Here is a 20,376-nt window from a genome sequence, read left to right as displayed (position 1 = left end):
CCCGTCCAGCCCTCCACCCCCATCCCCTGTTACTCTCCCAGGCCAGAGCTATCCATCAAACTGGCATCATACAGGGAGCAGTGGAGCTGTGGCGTCTGCCTGGGGCAACATCTTCACATTAACCTCTCCGACAAGAGGCCAACTCGAACGGCCACGCTAGTCATGATGCTCTTCTCCCAGACTAAAGTTTCCTGGGAAAAACAGTGTCTGCTTGTAATGTTTCACTGTTACAGTCTGCTGTAGGTCAGAATGAGGCTGATTATTCTTCTACCACTCTGACTCATATAATGACATCAGACTAATATTTGAGATCTATACTGTAGACTTCAATGTCAAGAAAAAGAAAAATACGATATTGATCTGAAGTATGTGTCATGAGATAATCAATATTAGATGACTCATATTGGAAATTGCGGCAAAAACAATTGATCCTGACATCCTTAGTTGTACATTTGTGAAAATATCCCCATTAGTAAAAAAAAATTCCAGTTTTTATTGAATAGTTTATTTCTGGGGGAAGGACAGACACGGGAACATTTAATAGAAGAAGAGAAAACAGACATGAATATATGTATATACTAGGGATTGAAACCTGAACCATAAAAAAACAAACCGTTCAATGACTGTACAAACAGTTGCACCACTATTAAATACAGGCCTGCTTATTATTTGATGAGGTGCCAGAGAAAAACAGTGATTCAATAGAAAGGAAGAGAGCAAAACAAATATCTTCCATCTCTGAACATGAATTGACCACAACCCTTTTGTCAACCATGAATAACATATAATACATAAAGAATAAATAAATTAGATCCTGTGAAGATCAGTACATACATATTCTTTTACCGTCTCTTGTCGAAAAGAAGGAATCAAAAACACATTCTTCCATTTTAGTGGATGCCTTTTAACATCCTCCAGAGACCTCGACTGGAGTTGGTTTGTTGACGGCCTCGCAGAGTCAAAGAGCCATGACTTGACATCAGACCTGACATTTACTGTTGATGTTTTAAGACTTCTGAATTTTTCTCCTGCAAGAAAGAGAGAAATATTTTGGACATTTCTAAAACAACAGGAGGACATGCGGGGTTCATACCAATAGCAAAATTTCACAAAACTCACAACATTTTGTGGGATATTTTAGATACAGCATATACAAGCTTATGAAACCTTTAATTCTTCCTAATGCTGTAGCAACTTCTAGGCCTGATCTTGAAACATATTTCCAGGATGAAAAAAGCTGCATCTCTCTGTGAGAAAATATGTACTTGCTCAGTATTGTGCATGTGAAGAGAGAAAGAGCAGAATAAAGTCATCAGCAGAGAGGAAATACAGTTGATAGTGACGGAGAACTCATTCATGTGACAATTTTTATAAGTGGCCTCGGGTGATTTTTGGTCTTTGGTTGTGATAAAGAGTTGACATTAATGGTTGAGGAAGTCCTGTGGGATGTTTTTCATTACGGCTCTTGAGTAGCCTTGAAAAAACAAAACATCAAGGGGAGTTCTGACACTCCTTGAACACATCTGTGTGTCTGACAGAGAGAGGCAGTGTATTTACTAATGTGGATGTGTTTAAAAAATGTTTCTTTTTCTTTTCTTTGAGCTTCAATCCACAGTAGACCGCATTTTTTTCTTACCTTGCACGCAAAAATCCATCTCGTCAGGCTTCAAGTAATGCGTTTGTGTCCGGCATGCCAGATCACGGACCAATCAGCGTCCTGTGAGAAGCTACTGGCAGCTGCGGGTGTGGCTCAGGTGTGTTTGAGATGACACGGAGAGGGAACTGTTTGTTCTAAACAACAATGTCGGCTCCTGAAGAGGATAGCGTAGCTACAGTAGCCTCACTTATATATCAGAACTGAGTATTTCATTCATTTCATACACATATCCTGAGGTCAGAGGTCAAGGGACCCCTTTGAAAAGTTTTTCCTCGCCAAAATTTAGCCTAACTTTGGTGCGTTATTCAGCCTGCTTCCCAGCAATGTTTGTACCAATGGATTCCTCAGGTTTTTAGTTTCATATGATATCTGTTTCTTCACTCTATCTACTTCTACGAGCCTCTGAAAGATAGTAAAGTCGGTCTGGATCGCCCGCGATGCCACGGGTCTCAGGGGGTTAAGAATGTTTGGGTGCAGCTGGACTGAGAGCTTATAAAAGAGATAAGAGAGAGACTTTAAGCATTTCAAGATAAATGTTGCCAAGCTATAGTCATGAATTGTGCTCAGACCTGCTCAAGGGAATAACAGCTCTCTTGTTCAAAGCATATATCACTTCTTCTAAACCTGTATTTTTTTTTAGTTGATAATTAACACATATTGTATATATTGTATTAGTTTTAGAGTGTAATCATTGTGTCGGCTCTTTAAATAACACTGTGTTGCGATTCTAAGCATATAATTGTATGCTGCCTTTCCCTCTCAATCTTTGTTTAGCAAGTGGAGTATATAAAAAACATCCCACAACTAACAATTAGATTAATCTGCCGTTATGATCCAAACTAAACAAACATCTTTCTAAAAGGCTTAAGAAATTCTAATTCTCACTTGTTTTTCCTATAAATTAATTGCATCGATCCAGCTGAGCTAGAAGCACTCTACAATTTGTGTGTTCTTTTAACACTAATTAAAATTTTAGCAGTACAAGTGGATAGTGTAGATCAATGTGTGTTGGTCTGGTAAGTGGGAGTCTGGCTGAGAGCCTGAGTATCACTTATTAAAAGCACACTAAACATAGCACAAATAAATTGTGCTGCCACTTTGTAAAACTATAATTAGAGTATTACAGTTGTAGTGTATGTTGTTTATTATACAGAGCATGTTATTTAAAAATGAGACAGGGTTATTATTATGTCAAAGTTGTTGCATACACTCAGGAAATTGTTCTCTGTTTGCGCAGGATAAGTGACGACAAACTACACTCCTTCTTTCCTGTTCATTGGATTCTCATTTGTGTTTCTGTTTTCTTTTAAAAGTTTCTATTTGTCTTCACTGACTTTGCAAAATAAACCTGCAGTGATGTTTTAAGAGTTATAGGAATACAGAGTTTACCCACAAGCTTAGAGGATTTGAGGCGTAGCATGATTATTTTTGCATGTTGCTTATTGATTCAGGAGGAAGGTCATTTGTTGACCCTTGGGTGTGTGTATTTTTAGTTCCTCCAGAGGTGTTTGATCTATCCCAGATGCCCCCCCCCCTCCCCCATCCCAGCTGCTCCGTGTATGATCAGCAGATTTAACAGACATAGTATGTGTATGTGTCTGCTGGAGGGATATGGTTAGGACAGTGTCAACCGCCCCTGCAGTATAGAGTGAATTTATTAAGGGGGGATGAAAGCTTTGACAGCCGTCTGGGGGGATGATGTCATGCGTGGGTCTCCGCTTGTAAGCCTGCATGTTTTCTGCACCAGTGAAAGAAGCCGAGCTCCAGAGGACACATCTGGAAGTTTCAGAGAGTGGAAACCGACACCCTCGAGCCGAGGTGTTCAGTCAATGAATGAAAGAATGCATGAGGAGAGGAGCAGAGAGATGCTGGGACGAAGATGAATGGTGGGAGGAAATAGTAGAGAGATGGATGACGCTCTTGAGGGAGAGATGGATGAGAGACTGATTTAATGAATGGGGTGGAGGAGAGGAAGCAGATTGGATTGAGAGCAGAGTTGAAGAGATGATTTTTGCCCCATGTTCACGGTCTCTTAAATATCTCAGCAACCACTGGATAGACTGCCATGACATTACGTTCATGTTCCCCCAGGATGAAACCTACTGATACCTTGACTTTTCATTTTGCAGCACTAGTAGGTCAACGTTTTTTACTTGAGTGAAATATCTCAACATCTACTTCCATTGTCACAGAATTTTGTACAGACATTCATGATAGCTAGAGGATGAATCCTACTGACCTAAGTGATCTCCTGGCATTTGTGGTTTTGAGTGAAATGTCTCGACAACTATTGGATGGGTTGCCATGAAATTTGATACAGATATTAATGTTCCCCAGAGAATGAATTGTAATAAATGAATAAGTGATCCCCTGCCTTTTCATCTAACGCCATCATCTGGGGAATTTTTTCAGTGCTTTGGTTTATGACTACTTGCAGAACTAGTGACATTATCCTTCAGCTGTAATTTGTGTTTAGTGCTAATCAGTGGGCATCCTCTGGGTCTGAAAAGTGAAGCCATTGCTGAACTGCCTTAAACTTGCATTCTTTCTAATAGCCAGCAGGGGGCGACTCCTCTGGTTGCAAAAAGAAGTCTGATTGTATAGAAGTCTATGAGAAAATGAGCCTACTTCTCACTTGATTTATTACCTCAGTAAACATTGTAAACATGAGTTTATGGTCTCAATCGCTAGTTTCAAGTCTTCTTCAATACAGCATGATGTCATTTAGTAAATTATGGTTCCATTTAGAGTCAAATAGACCATAAAGCAGGGGACGTTTTAGGGCGTTTTTACCTTGTGATTGACAGGTCGCTACCACGGCGTTGTCCGGTCTGGGAGTTGTCCCGGTTTTTGTTTTTAGAACTTTAACCCTTTCACAGTGTGCTTTCAGTTCATGAAAGTTAATTGTAACATTTTGGTTGCCTGCACATGTCTTATTCAGCGTTCAGTTGTACTTCTCTCGTGTCAGTTCTGGTTGCAAAAAACCAAGATGGCCAAAATGCCAAGTTCGAGGCTTCACAACGGCAGTCCACAAACCAATGGGTGAGGTCACAATGACTGCGTCCACTTCTTATATCCAGTCTATGGTGCTAATACGCAAATGTTAGCATGCTAGCACGCTAAACTAAGATGCTGAACAACATTATACCTGCCAAACTTCAGGGGCAAGTTTCACCAAATTTGTAACATGCAAGCTCCTCTAGCGTTAACTCTGACACAGTAACTGATCAAAAGAAACACCACACTTTCAACCTATGACCGAGCATTTGAGAGGAACGTAGGACTGGTGAATGTATCTACAATTTGTGCGGGACAAAAAATTTGTGAAACAGGATGCTGGCACCATTTCCGCAGCAGTAAGCAGTGCTCGCAAATCGGTTTTGAGAAACGAGCCCCACCCTGTTAATGTTGTCATTTTGAGGATATTAGCTTGCTTAGTTAGCATTTAGGTCAAAGCACCACTGTCCAGCCTTATAGAGCCTCTAGTATGGCTGCAGACCCAAAGTCTTGTTTCTAATCATGGTGAAGCTTGTCTTATTTATCTTCCTCTGTCTACAGACATTAGCATTAAAACTTGGAATTTGGCCTCTCTATTTTCCCCCATGCATATGAAGACACAAACACGCCTACGTGCATAACCTCTTGTGTCCACTGCACACCCACATACTGCACATCTGCCAAGAAATAAGCAGCAACTGAGAAGACAGCCAAATGAGAAAATTGAGCCAAAGTCAGCGGAAGGTGTCAGAAGTTCAGCTCGTGATAACCATTCGTGGAGTGAGATTAGAGAGGAAATTGTGGATACTGTTGGAGCATAAAAACAAGAAGAAATTGGCTGAAAAATAGTCAGTCAAATGAGAGTTATCGGAAAGTAAGAAGGGGAAGTTGAGAAGAAGGGCAGCGGAGAAAGAACATTGATAAAGAACAAAGGAGGAAATCTGGAAATATTTCAGTTTTATAACCTGCCCACTGCCATGCCAGAATATGAAGCTTCTCTCCTTTGCCAGCAGTGCCTGTTGTTAATGCCTGGTGCCTGAAGGTCCAGGTCCCACCCAAAGCTCTTTTTAAGGGTCAGACACCAGTCCATCATAAAAAACATTCAATCTTTCACTCCGACAGAAGTATCATTAACATTATCCAGTTTCTGCTAGCTTACTTTAATTGTAGAGGATTTGTTTCAAGTGTCTGTCTTGGATCAAATTTACAACTGACACGTGTTTCTCACTACAGCTGATTATGGTTGGGTTTTAGGGCTACTTAATGACTCCGTTGCTCACAGGTGCTGATTTGCGTTAAGCTTTAAAGCTGATTATGGTTGGTTAGATATGTTACAGATGAGCAGGTGCCAGTCGGGTGTGTGTTTTTACTGTGACTCAACGAGGCTTTGAAGCCTACAGGTGCTGATATCGGGGTCATTTTTATAGGTGGTTTGACGTCTCACAGGCCAACAGGTGCTGATCAGTGCTGCTTTCTGCCCTGGCTCTATCAGACTGATCTAACTACTTGGTTTGCTGTCTTGCAGAATTGTTAAATGCTGAAATGGAGTCATTTTGGTTTTGAGAACTGGGGTTTTCATTGCAGGGTTTTATTGTGGGTTAGTATGGCTGACAGACTGCCAAGATCAATCAGGACCACATGGAGCATGACCAAAAACAGACTCATTGGTCGCTGGTTGTAGTCTCAAGGCTGTGATATCTGAGCCAATTTAGATTTGAAATTTCTGGTGAGTAAAAATGAGATTTTTCTTAAGATAAACAATGACATACATGGTTTGTATTTTATCTGCCAGTCCCTTTTTTCTGTTGAAACAAGTTTACAGCCATGCTAACAGCTCTATGGGGCTGTACCAAAGATTCTCTATAACAAAAGATGACACATTACAGGCTCAACCAATGGTTTGAAATGGTATACACTTCCTGTCTCCTAAGTGGGCCGGGTCAAGGCATGTTAACCTCTCCCCGCCATCCCCCCACCTCTATTGGAAGTGTTGTGAACGTCGTGTGGATGGATGAAAGCAGATTGGACTATATTTGCATAATGTATTTATATTTTGTTTTGCTAACATTAGATATTTAGCCATATATATACAGCCATATTTAGCATTACTAAAATTAGTTAGCTAGAGCGTTCGTTAACGTTAGTTGTCAAATCTTGCAAGAGTGTGTGTTGCTGAGACAGAGAAAAGTCTCGAACAAAGTCATGACGCACTGACAGTTTGGGAGTCCCGTAGAGAGTTTTCCTCAGAGGAAACTTATTGTTGTCTAAAATATTGTTATCATTATTTTAATTGTTGTGAAAACCGGGACAATTTGGTAGTGACTGTTGAAAACCGGGACACTTGAGTGTTTTACAGATATTTGTCTGGACTCGGGACACCTCGGGACTTCTGGTCACCGTAAAATAGCACTAAACACAAAGTACAGCTGAGGCTGATGGGGATGTCATTAGTTTGCAAGCATTTATTTATAATTTAGATTTTTGACTCATGATGGCGACAGAAGAAAAGTCAGTCAAAGTTCTCACAATTCATCCTGAGTGCAACATGAATGTCTGTAAGAAGATTTCCAATCCATTAAATAGTTGTTGAGTTATTTCAGTTTGGACCAAAGTGGTGCCATGCCGCTAGCATGGCTAAAAAAACTCCTCCTCCTTCTGCTCTGCTCACCATGTGTAATAGAGCACAATATGAACCCTCCAGACAGTGATGGACAGCTTTATATGCCAATACCTCAGAGGCTTTTCCATCCACAAAGGGAGAAGCCCACTTATTGGTTTTCCAGGGCAGATGTTAGCCCAGCTTACGAAAATAGCCAGTTATGTAACTCACTGGTTTTGATTTGAGCCGAGCAGAGCCGGGAGACACCAAATACAGCAAAATGAGATTGGTATACACACAAAAGACAAAAGCCAACTGATAGAGGACGTTCCTGTGTGACTTACAGCTCAGACCGGCGTGACTCTGAACTGTACTTGAGTTCAGTCTCAGTCTGTGATAAATGATAAAGGCCTGGTTGGCCTGAAGCCATCTTAAATCAGCTAAATTAGTAGTGTGTGTGAGCGTGTGTGCGTGTGTGTGTGTGCGTGTGTGTGTGTGTGTGTGTGTGTGTGTGTGTGTGTGCGCACCTGAGGATTTGAGGGCATGTCTATAATCAGGTTAATAGGAACAGGAAATGGAGCTTCTCTGAGAGATGGAGAGGGGCAACAGAGGAAGTAGAGAAATGAGCGAGGGAGGAACCGGGGGGATAATATTTCTTGGCTTGGATTCCAGTGTATGACTCTGCAGCTCTGGTTCTCTCTCTCTCTTTATGTCTCTGTCTATCTCTCTTTACTAGAGGGGAATTTAAAAAGCCAAATCTTGTATGAAATCTATGGGATCATCATCTAAACATGACTGGACGGACGATGACTGGCAGCAGTGTGTTTTTATAAGTCCTCTGTTTATAAAGCAGTGAGAGGGGCTGGTAACACATCTGATTGCACGTACAGTAATCCATGCATCTAAGCCTCCTTGAGTTATGGCTTATATACATGTACTGAGCCTTATTTGTATTGCTTTCCCTGCCTTTCTTTGACCAAACATGTCCTGTTAACATGAGACAAGAGACGACACCACATGGTGTGAGGCTGATGAGAATGTTGTTTGTTATGCAGGTATTTGTGTTGGACAAATTAATATTTTGTTTTGATGATGACTCTAGACAACCCTGTCTCCTACAAAATTAAGTTCCCAAACAACTAAACTGCATTCTGTTTTAAACATGTGGTTAACGTAATAAATTGAAACCGATCTAAAAAACGCAGCAATACTACTTAGTTAGGTTTAGGCAACAAAACTACTGGGTTAGATTAAGTATAAAAAAATAAATAAACATCATGGTAAATAAATAAACATCATGGTTTGGCTTAAAATGATTACGACATTGAAACACTTTTAATTTCAGACGGGACACGAACAGCGGCCTCCTGGGGAAAAGTCCTGTGTTTGTTTCACCCACCCACCCGTTAGTGGATTTTCTCACTTGTTATACTCGTTATTATACCACATAACTTTCATTAACGGTCACTCAATATACTATGTCACCTGCTCTGTCATTACAAACGGATTTGTGAGTCGCCAAAGACAAACCGCGACAAAATATGTTTCCCTCCAAATGTAAGTGAGAATGCAGTTTAGTTGTAATGGAACATCATTTTCATGAAGTTACACGATTGGTCAGCCGAGTGTTGGAGTTTCCTCACTGGCCGTTGCTCTTTCATAATGAAAAAGGCAGGGAACACTCCTTTATAGAAATGAGCCCGTCCAGCGCGACGTGTCCGTCTCATGAAACTTGGACCAAGCTGTCAGTCTAAGTGATCTATTTCTAAAATAAAACGAGATTCAGCAGTGACATAGCCTATTTCTCCATTAAAATGTTTTCAAAAGTAGATTTTGGTGCATTCTATATACGGAATAACAGAAAGTTTACGTTGTTTCCTGTTTGAAACATCAAGCAGAAAACCAGGGACCAATCAGGTGCATTCCACAATAGGGTATGTCACCGCTTGGACGGCCAGTTGAGTGGAGCGCCGCGTCCCCTAGTGTCGGTTTTGCTGGACCTGGTGGACATGTACTGCTGTATTCAACATTATAGACATGACCACTGACTATATGTATAACAATTTAGCCACAAATTCACAGACTGACCGTACAGGGTCCCGACATATAATCGGTTTTGACCGAGTCTTGTTAGGAGTCAGTGCTGCTCTAGATGAAAACGAAAGGATCACCAAAGTTATTTCAATTCATCCTCTGGGTGCCATGAATGTGTGCATGAAATTTCATAGCAATGAAGTTGTTGAGATGTTTCACTCAAAACCACAAATGCCAGCCTCCTGGTGGCGCTAGACAGAGGAACAGTCAGGGGGTCACCAAAGTCGTTTCATCAGATTCATCCTCTGGGGAACATGAATGTCTGCAAAAAGAAATCATAGCAATCCATCCAATATGTGTTGAAACATTTCAGACTGGATCAACTGACTCACTGAACAACCAGCATCCTTGAACTGCAGCACTACTGTGGCTTAAAAATCTATAATTACTTTGGTGGAACAATCCAGACTCCATGGTCGCTCACTCTATTGCCTTTGGGTCAGACACATAAGCTACAAAGCATCATCATCATCAAACAAATAGCTGCTTTTTATTCGTGTCTCCATGTATGTGGTCAGTGTCTGCTCGTTCTTTTTTTAATCCCGCCGTTCTTCTACTCCTCTGCACTCCCTCACAAGTCCGGTAATTGAATAAATTAAACTGGAGGAATTCCCTGGCACAGTAGCTATAAAGAGTGTCATTGTAGAGCAGGCACAATGAGACATGGATGGATTTATATAGAGCCTCTGTGATATATACTCAGCTCAGTGACAGACGGACGAAGACTGGGCAGAGTGCAGAGAAGAAGCCATTGTCCTGCAGGTCAGACCAAAGTACTTCACATTGATGTCTGAAATTCCTCCAGTGTCCTCCAAAATGACTGTATGTGTGTGTGTGATATGGTTCACACAGTTCATCCCTCATATCAGTATACCATCGCTATAATTTTCATTAGAATGATATAAATATTGTGGCTAAATTACAGAAATGTCAATTATTTATGAAGTTATTCTATAACTAGATCTATTTATTTTCAATTTCCGGGTTGCATGTTGAATGTTTTATAAATATTTATTAAGAATGTTTGTTTGAATTGGATTATTTATTTATCCGTTGGATCATTTAATCTCTCCAGAGAGCAGTACAGTAGCTAATGCAGTTCTCGATCGAACCTTAATCTATTCAGTAAACATTCATTCTGTATTAACTTTCCTTTCCCTTCGTCCCCGCAGTGCTGCTGCCGTGTGTGCTGTCCTTCAACGTGGACCAGAAGAATGGCATGTCATTCAGCGGTCCAGTGGAGGACATGTTCGGCTACACTATCCAGCAGTTTGAGAACAGCGAGGGGAAATGGTGAGCGTCATTTACATTCATCATCTGTCACCACTACAGCATTTCCTCCTCATGTCACAGATGCTAGTTGAAACACAATCCCGTTTCAGACGTGCACCATGTGATGGCAGTTTAACATGGTCTTGTAACATTTCTATTAAACTTTCAACATGGCACAAGTCTGAATTGAATGCGGTCAGATTAAGCACAATCTTAAATATGCACAGAGTAAAATAAATGCTCATCTTATTTACATTATTAAGAGCACTATAATAACTTTATCACTCAGTTATCATCTCTTATTTATTTGTATTTTCAATTCGCAATCATGCAAACTTTTATGGGTGTTCTAGCTTTGACATTAAAGACTTAAGGCTGATGTTTGAAGTCACAAAGTGCATTTCCACCCACCAGTTTATGATGTGCATTTTCAATTTGCAAATAAAAAAAAAAAAACTGAGTGAAAATGCTGGAAATTCAAAAAAGTTGTGGAAAAGTTGTATCAATAAAAGCCAGCTGCGGCAAAGTGCAATGGAGACAGACTCAGCCACTGAATCATGACATGAATGTATGTGTGGCCATCACGTTTTACACGATTTGACCATAGACCGGGACGTATCCCATTGGTTTGTGGACTACGCTTTTGAAGCCTCGAGTTTTGAAGCCTCGAGTTTGGCATTTTGGCCATTGCCATCTGTTTTTTTTGCAACCCACACGAGAGGGTGAAGCCAAATGCTGACATTTTTAGGCGACCAAAAATGTTACAATTAATTTTCATGAACTGAAAACACACTATGAAAGGGTTACAGTTCTAAGACGAAAACGCAGACAACTTCCAGACCGGACCACGCCATAGTAGCGACCTGTCAATCACAAGGTAGCCACGCCCTAAAGCATCCCCTGCTTTATGGTCTATTTGACCCTAAATGGACCATAATTTACTAAATGAACATCATGCTGTATTGAAGAAGACTTGAAACTAGCGATTGAGACCATAAACTCATGTTTACAATGTTTACTGAGGTAATAAATCAAGTGAGAAGTAGGCTCATTTTCTCATAGACTTCTATACAATCAGATTTCTTTCTGCAACCAGAGGAGTCGCCCCCTGCTGGCTGTTAGAAAGAATACAAGTTTAAGGCACTTCAGCGTTGGCTTCACTTGCTCCCTCTTAGTTTAATGGCACCTAACTGAGGAATTAGCGCCACCAACTGTTTATCTCGATACACCCAACTCCTATTTGCATTATAGTTTATGGAAATTCACATTCATTTGTATTTTCTTTTGATGATTTTCTTGAAATTCTGTTTCAAAGTTGCACAACATTTGGATGTAAATTTGACTGCAGTGTGCAGATGAAGGTGTCTAACAAGCAGTATTTTGTGTTTGTTCATAAACTGGTATCTCTGCGCTGGTGGTCCTCATAACTCTTCATCAGGAAATCCCCTCAGTATTGTTTTGGAAACGCCTGGCCTAAAAGGTTCCCACTTAACAACATTTTATTATGCCAAGTTCAGTTTAATTCAAATCCTCACCATTAACAAAAGCAAAAAAAAAAACTTTATTTACCGGTAAAACTAAATGAAGGAGAGCGCAGCAGCTGCTGCTGTAATGAGGCTCCTTGCATTTACTAGTTTAGCTGTTAACCGTAAGCTGCCCACCACAGTATCCACACACCGAGCCTGTAAATACACTGAAACCAAGCATCCGTGGCTCCTTGCTAAAACTGTCTGGGAGAACATTTTTAAAACCCTTGTTAAATGCTATTAGAGTGTGGTTAATGGCTCTGTGTCTCTACATCTCTCCTTCAGTTACTCCAGTGTTTATCTCTCCAACCTGTTGCAACACCACTGCTGATTCTCTCCCACATGGCCGTACCTGGTACTGTTCTGCAGTAACCATCTTATCAAGCTCATATGAGATCAGTTACAATAATTCACTCAGCGCTAATCAGCGGAGCCAGCTGTGACTGAACGTCCACACTGTTCCCTGAAAACACATTAGCTCTGTTGCATCTCCAGATAGCGCTATTTTGTTTCAGTTCAGAGCAAAGTATTAGAGGACGGACTGATAAGGGCCTGATTGAAGAAGTTGAACCTGAGAAACAACATGGGCAAAGCAGTTTGAGGATCTGAGGATTGAACAATAGCAGATGAAAGAAAGAAAGTTAGGAAATGACAGAGAAAGTTTGAAGGAAATGAGGAGGAGGGGCAATAAAATTAGAGATGTTATGTAGCCCTCAGGACGTCCATGTGGGAGAGTATCACGGAGGAAAGAGATGGGGGTCACGAGATGATGTAACGCAAGTTGCCACAACTGATTAGTCACAGATGTCTCCTCCAGACCCCCACCCTTTAGCTCTTCAGTGCACCTCAGCGGCGTTGAAAGGTGGATCAACTGCAGAGAGAAAATATGTTACATGTGGCAGAGACACTTCAGAGAGACGTCCTTCCAATGTAGTTTCTAGTACTGCAACTTTTCTCACAAGACTGCTGGCATAGAGATCAGAAAATTGCCATGTAGTTGTTGAGTCAACTAACTACACTGCCCAAATTAGAACAGAGACATATTCTAGTATAAAACATAAGATAAGATAAGATTTCTTGAAACTACTTTCACTTTCTGACCTTAAAGAAATAGTTTGACCTTTTTTGGAAATACGCTCGTTTGCTTTCTTGGGGAGAGTTAGATGAGAAGATTGATAGCACTCTCATATCTGTCTGTTAAATATGAAGCTACAGTCAGAAGATGGTATGGTTAGCTTAGCTTAGCATAAAGACTGGAAGCAGGTGGCCACAGCTAGCCTCCATATTTAACGGACAGATATGAGCATAGTATTGATTGAGGAGTCGTTCCCAAAATTTTGAAACTAGTGAAAATTAAGATCCAGTCGCTCGCTCGATCCAGTCGGTTACTCACTCAGTCAGTCTGTCCAGTCCATCACTCTTTCGATCTGGTCAGTCGGTCGCTCTGTCCAGTCGGTTGCTTGCTCAAGCCAGTCGCTCGCTCGCTTGATCTAGTCAGTAGGTCGGTCGCTCTGTCCAGTCGCTCGCTCGCTCAGTGCAGTTGGTTGTTCGCTCGGTCCAGTCAATTGCTTGCTCTCTCGATTCAGTTGGTCGCTTGCTCGGTCCAGTCGCTCGCTCGGTCCAGTCGCTCGCTCGGTCCAGTCGCTCGCTTGCTCTGTCAGTCGGTCGGTTGTTCGCTCGATCCGGTCGGCCGTTCCCAAAATCTTGAAACTAGTGAAAATTAAGAACTTAAGAAACAAGTCTAGGTATTTGTTCACAAATCAAAGTATTGGACAAATTAGATTTTGACCTGATGGTGGTGCTAGATGTAAAGTCAAGACAATCACTAAAGTCCTTAGGATTCATCCTCTGTGGATCATGAACGTCTGCACAAAACTCCATGGCAAGCCATCACATATCTGTTGAGATACTGAATACCGATACCGAAATATCTATTCCTACAGCCACACTGCTTGTATGGCTAAAAATCAAGAGCAGTTACCTTGAAAGAAGTTTAATAATCTGATGCAAATGGTGCCTGACAAGGTTATTAACTTGGATAAGAGAGGGAAGATTTAGATAAGATGTTAGGACTTTCTTGAGCAGGAAAGACAATAAACTGACACAGCTGAGAAACGATCTGTAGCCATTGATTTAAACATCATTTACAGATGAATTAAAAGAACAAGCAGCTTGGTTTCATCCTGTTGAGTGTTTATCATAAAAAGGTCAATAATGTTGTGGCGTTTCTCACAGACAGCTGACTGTGGACCGGGCAGAGGGTGTTGTTGTTGTTCAACTTTAAAAGACCAGGGCCCATTAGAGTTCAGGAATGTTAATAAGCCTGAGTGTTTAGAGGAAGGCAGATGACCGTCTCTTTTTGAGTTTACTGACGGAGCGACACGATATGTTATGAGTACTCACACATGAACATGGGTGATAGACAGGCATGCAGTTGTGTATACTGAACATACATGTCAGGTACAGGCCAGATACACACACACACACTGTACAATGTATGATAACACTGTACCGATCGGAAAACATCTGCAACATATCATGCACGTAATGAGGTGATAATTGGGTGTCTTTTGTTAGGTAGTTTCGGTGTTATTTCAGTTTCCTACCATAGTTTGAGGGTGATGATATAATAATATGACAGCCACAGATTCATAAGACAATTATAATAAACTATAACAGCTTTATCAGCCAATCTGAACCAGCTGTTTATGTTTTATTTAACTATGTCAGTATAATTAAGGCAAATCTAATGTCACCTCGTCCAATCTGACAGCGCTTAATTTCTGCAATAACATTTGAATTGTGCTTATTAAACTGTGATGACTGGTTTGTGGCTGTTGGCAGGATTTCTAACCAACCAATCCCAACTGTTTTTTATTAATTCAGGATTCTGATTGGATCACCGCTGTCGGGCCAGCCAGCCAAACGGACAGGAGACGTCTACAAGTGTCCTGTGGGCAAGGGGGACAACACGTGTGTCAAACTGGACCTACCTAGTAAGGATATTGTGTGTGTGTGCTGAAACAATTAGTCAATTGATGGGTTAAACGTACTCTAGCTCCAGCTTCTCAAATGTGAGGTTTTGTTGCTTTGGGTTTTGGACTGTTGGTCGGACAAAACAAGACATTTGAGGACGTTACCTCAGGCCTTAACCGAGAAAATAATCTGGAGATTTTGTGGCTATATTGTGTGTAATTGTACTTCTGTGTGTTTACATCTACTGCATATCTGACTGGGTCTCTTGGGGAGGAAGTGAGGCCCATCAGAACAGTCAGGAAGACAATAAATAAACAAGGTTTTAATGTTTCAGCCTTCCAATTATATCTTAATTAAACTGACAAACACAGCTAAGCTCCCAGTCAGCAGTCTCTATTAGCTGTGTGTCGACACTGGAGGACTGAGTGTGTACAGTAGATCTGCACTCCAACTCTCAGCTCAGAAATTAATACTTTTCAACACAGCTGTTCACACCTTAGAGTTATCAAGTAACAGGAGTTACAGTTCTCCTGCTGTTGGTAAATTATACGCCTCTCAGTGCTGATGATTTACAGTCAGGGTTGGAAATGATACTGCTCCACTCATCAGAGGAGAGTGCTGTATTTGTTTTTATCTTGGATGAGGCAAAAACCTAAATCTCGCAAGTTTAGTCTGGAAAACATCCACTGGGAATCGATAGAGCCTGGCAGCCGGAGCCAGACAACTCAGCAAACAACTGGGAGTGGTTTTACATTACGACGACAACAGCAACAGTGCTGTTTTTTGATTTAAAGTGAAACCGACTTAGTTTTCACCTTGGACAAGGAAAGGGCTTGTCAGTCACATGTAAGTCTGATCCCTGCAGAGTCATTTCGGTCTATGCCCGCTGACGACGCCCTGGTCTGTCTCTGTAGGTTTGCATTATTGCAGCGCAGGAGAGAGAGATGCCAAACCATAATGAGCAAAGTTTAAATTTGTGTGGTTTTTATGTTGTAATTCTTAATCACGGTTCTGTCCGATCTATAAAAACTGAAAGGTGGTTATGCCGGGACAATTATATGTGATGAAATGCTGGCAAGAAGCTCCCAACATTCACAGTACGGCAGTATGTTTACATTTTGTTTGGAAAATTGAATCCAAATGATAAACAATAAACATAAACTGTTGGCTGCACACAATTGCAAAATTTAGACTGCAATCCTTCAGTTTGAAGAACAACTCCGCGGTGGTGGATGTCTCAATATACTGATGTTATAATTGTAAAAAATCATGCATGTATAGTGTGCATTGAACTGAAATGAAATACATTTATTACTTGTTGATGCATGAAAAGACTTAGAATAGATGTATAAAGTAGCAAATACTCAAGTAAGGAAATACTCAAGTAAAGTACAAGTACCTCAAAATTGTACTTAAGTACAGTACTTGAGTAACTGTATTTAGTCACTTTCCACCACTGGCAATTTATAGCCACCACTTAGTAAATCACTGGTTATACTGGTGATATATTGATTCTCAAGAGGTCATTCCAGACTAAGTGGGATTGTGTGATAAGTCTGATTTGTTCTGATATCTATCTGGGGTTCACAGTTCACTGAGGACAAAGCGTGTATTCTCCTCTGCACATCCACAAAGCTGCTTTCAGTCCCACTTGGACGCATTATGAGGTGCAGGATCTCAGTCCATGTCACTCATTTTTATCAGAGAGTTAAGAAATAAGGAAAGGCTACTCTATAAAACCAGCTTGTTTGCACATGAAGGTTTACTGTGTGTGCATGAGAGATGATTTGACGACATGATTACTGTGCATCAAATAAAACATTTGTTAGAGTAATAAAAAGAGCTTTTAATTACGTGTTCTCTTCTTCAGTATTTTGTAGCACAAAGACAGGAAATAGAGGACGGATATAAGAAGAATGTAGGAATCTGTTTTCACACAGAGATGAAGAATAGGGATTAAGTAATTACAGGCCATTACGCCACACTACTTACTACTAACAGTTGTGTTGCATGAGAGAGAGAGAGCACATGTCTGGCTGCTAATGAGAATCAGAAATGGTAAAATACCAAAATACCCTCATGGGGATTGGTACAGAGCTCGATTCAGAATTGAAATGGCATGTGAGTGAGTTTGTGGGAATATGTGGAAAGCAAAGCAAATCCAAAGCATTTACTCATGCTAATTTTAGCCGCATGTTGTGATTTCTTAATGGTTTGAATCCTCTATTTCTTCTTCACTGTAACTTGTCAACAAAACATTTTGTTTTGTGCTCTGCATCCTGTATTAATTGCCAAAAGCTACACACACCGAGGTAAAGTAATGAAACATGCTATATTTAACCTCATGTCCGTGGTTATTACATCTTCTTGGGGTGGACGGAAGTAAAGAAGGAGGGTGAGCGGCTCTCTTCCTGTGGGAAAATACAGAAGAGGAATTTGTCCAGCTGTTCTTCCTCTGTTCTGCTCTCTGTTTGTCTCACTCTGTTTATTCATCCATATTTTTTTTCCTCAGAAAACACAACAGTTCCCAACTTACATGAAGTCAAGGAGAACATGACCATGGGAACCACGCTGGTGACCAATCCCAACGGAGGATTTCTGGTAAGGGGGATGATGCTCTTTATAGTATATGAAAGTACTCTATAGTTTCCATACCGAACACAAAAGGAGGACTGAACTTTGCATATTTTCTGCAAGAAACTGGGCAGCGAGTACATGTTCACTGGACCTTTGGTCTCTATGGAAACAGTGGGCTTGACCCTCCCATGTTTCTCAGTGAGGCTTCATGTCCTGGGAATGTAACACTGTGTATCAGCTGTATAAATGTATGTAAGAGTATGTAGGAGGTGGCGACACCCAATCCATTTTATGGTTATGAGAATAGCAGGGTGTGAAAATGATAGAAACAGTGGACTAGTGGTTAATAAATGTATATTTATGCAACTTATTTGGTCCAAGCAAATATAATGTTGGACTGTGAGGGCAGATTCTGCTGCACCAACACTTTCTCATCCCAACTCGTCACATACCGTCGCTTTGTCAAGCCCCTTTAGCATCTCTTTATTTTTGGTATCAAAACCACTTGATTTAAGTTTAGGAAAGAACTACATGGTCGGGCTTAACACTACTACGTTTGTACAGCGAAAATGACACTGAATGTTGTGAACACATGACAGGAACGACCAGCTGGTTGTAATGTGAAAGTGAAACTTAACTCACGGGACACGAACAGCGGTCTCCTGGATGAAAGCCTTGTGTTTGTTGGACCCATCCGTCTCCTTTCTCTCCCGCCCGGTGTGTCTTTTCGCTCTTTAAACTACGTCACCATACTCCCAGTGCCCTTTCTCAGAGCGTTTACTGTTGCCGTGGATGGGTTGTAGTTAATGGAACGCCTGGCGCATCTCATACCGGCGCTAAAGTGTGCCTTGTGAGGCGGTACCGAATGCTGATGGCCATTACAAAGCCTCGGTATTTGACGGCCTGGGAACAAGAACAGGCTGGCTGCACAGCTGCAAGTATAACTGAGGGTCTAACCCTTTAACCCTCTTTTAACACTTAAAGTGAGGGCTGTCCTGAATACCATTTTTTGGGCTTCGAAGTTTCGGTGAGAAATATTCAAAGGTATTCGAACCATCGCAGCGCAGTGCAGTGCAGCAGGCTGACATGTTTTTCTGTCTCCATCTCCCCCGTTTCAGTGCTGCTGCCACACCACTGTACACACGCACCTCTACACACAACAAACAGCGATATCCGTCTGAGAATAACTAATAATAATTCATGTTGGATATAAATTAAACTTATTTCATGGGCTATTTTTGGATTTCTACCTCATTATGACATACAAAACAAAACAAAAAAACCTGAAGCATTCGAATACAGATTTGGAGGTCGATTACCATGGCAACGGTCGAAGCTTTGAAGCGTTGGGGTCAGCCCTAGTGTTAACGTAACTCTTGCCTGTGTTTATATGCTGTAATTCAACACTCATCAGAGCTGCTAGCATGGTTGAAGACTCTTATGCTACGTTCACACTACGAGTGACAAAAGACGGCGAGTGTGGCCAACTACGTTATCGTCGAGTCTCCGTTGAAGTGTTGTTGAAGCGCTCCTTGACGTAGTTGTGTTTTAAATAGCACTGGGAACCAGTTAATTGTTTTGGATGGAACGGAACAGGGTGAAACAAAAACATATGATTGGTTGACGCTTCACCACGTCATTGGAGCTCTGAAAAAAAGTTAAAACCAGCTCAACTTGTAGCGCGTCGGTTTGTAGATTCATGTCACAAACTTCCACTGAAATGGACTTGTAAAATGTTTGCGGTGTCGCTCGTAGTGTGAACACAGCTTGAGTCTTGTTCTTGTACGACTCCAGTATCCCTCCCAGTGTGAGGAAAGCCCCAGGGTTGTGGAGCATGCAGGGAAATCTCAGGAAATGAGGCTGAAAGATGAATAGATGTTATTCAGTTTTCCAGTTATTGTTCCTAATTTGAAAGCCCCACTTCCTTGCAGGCTCAATTTCTCAGTTTCCTTGCTCTCTCTTTTTCTCTCTGGAGAAGTAGAGTCTGAAGGCATCTATGGTGGTTTTTAATAGTCTCTGTGTAATCCTCAGTTTGAGTCGTTCTTTCCTCTTGGTTTCTGTCCTCGGTAGCCCTGAACCTCCTCTCACCCATGACCTCATACTGGTGGAAAGCTAACCAGTCACAGCTTCTAAGTTTTTACTTTCTCAAGCAACTCAGTTTGTTTGTACGTGTGTGTGTGTCCTGTCTCCACAGGCCTGTGGTCCTCAGTATGGCTACATGTGCGGGCAGCAGCAGTACATCTCCGGAGTTTGTGCGAATGTCAGCGATTCCTTCCAGATCCTCAACTCCGTGGCACCGGCCGTGCAAGGTACGCACCCCGACAGAATAAGACACAGCACGTGACGGCACAAATTGCCTGTCGGGGATAAGAGATAATAATCTGCTCCTCACAGTAGTACCACCCAAGACACTGACATCAAACTCACCCTCCCTCAGCGAAGAGCGAGATTAGAGCATTCTTCTTAATGTAAACTTGTCTGCGACCCCCATCCCTCTGTGGCTCTACCCAGCCCAGCCCTTCTGCCGCGCTGCATGACCAAGTTAGGAGACAGTTTACTGGGCCTGCACTTTGTTTCCCAGGAAGGAAACAGCCTAGAAAGAACCCGAGAGTAAACAATCTACAGTCACATTTCTCTTTTTCTTTCACTATCACTTTCTCTGCCATTCATTTAACAGA

General features: G+C 41.4%; 1 protein-coding gene across 2 annotated transcripts in view; it reads left to right on the top strand.

The window, feature by feature from the left end:
* itga1 (integrin, alpha 1) overlaps positions 1–20,376 on the top strand; it is a 58,522-nt gene that overhangs the window by 11,264 nt on the left and 26,882 nt on the right. For both annotated transcript variants that reach the window (XM_037752135.1, XM_037752134.1), the window contains exons 2-5: positions 10,520–10,640; positions 15,032–15,141; positions 17,634–17,722; positions 19,893–20,007. In XM_037752135.1, coding sequence (XP_037608063.1) covers positions 10,520–10,640; positions 15,032–15,141; positions 17,634–17,722; positions 19,893–20,007 — 435 coding nt within the window. The remainder of the gene's footprint in view (positions 1–10,519; positions 10,641–15,031; positions 15,142–17,633; positions 17,723–19,892; positions 20,008–20,376) is intronic.

Source organism: Sebastes umbrosus, chromosome 19 (genome assembly GCF_015220745.1).
Source record: "Sebastes umbrosus isolate fSebUmb1 chromosome 19, fSebUmb1.pri, whole genome shotgun sequence".
In the NCBI taxonomy this organism is placed as follows: domain Eukaryota; kingdom Metazoa; phylum Chordata; class Actinopteri; order Perciformes; family Sebastidae; genus Sebastes; species Sebastes umbrosus.
The sequence above is the reverse complement of the archived record's forward strand: the minus strand, read 5'-3'. Positions and strand labels throughout refer to the sequence as shown.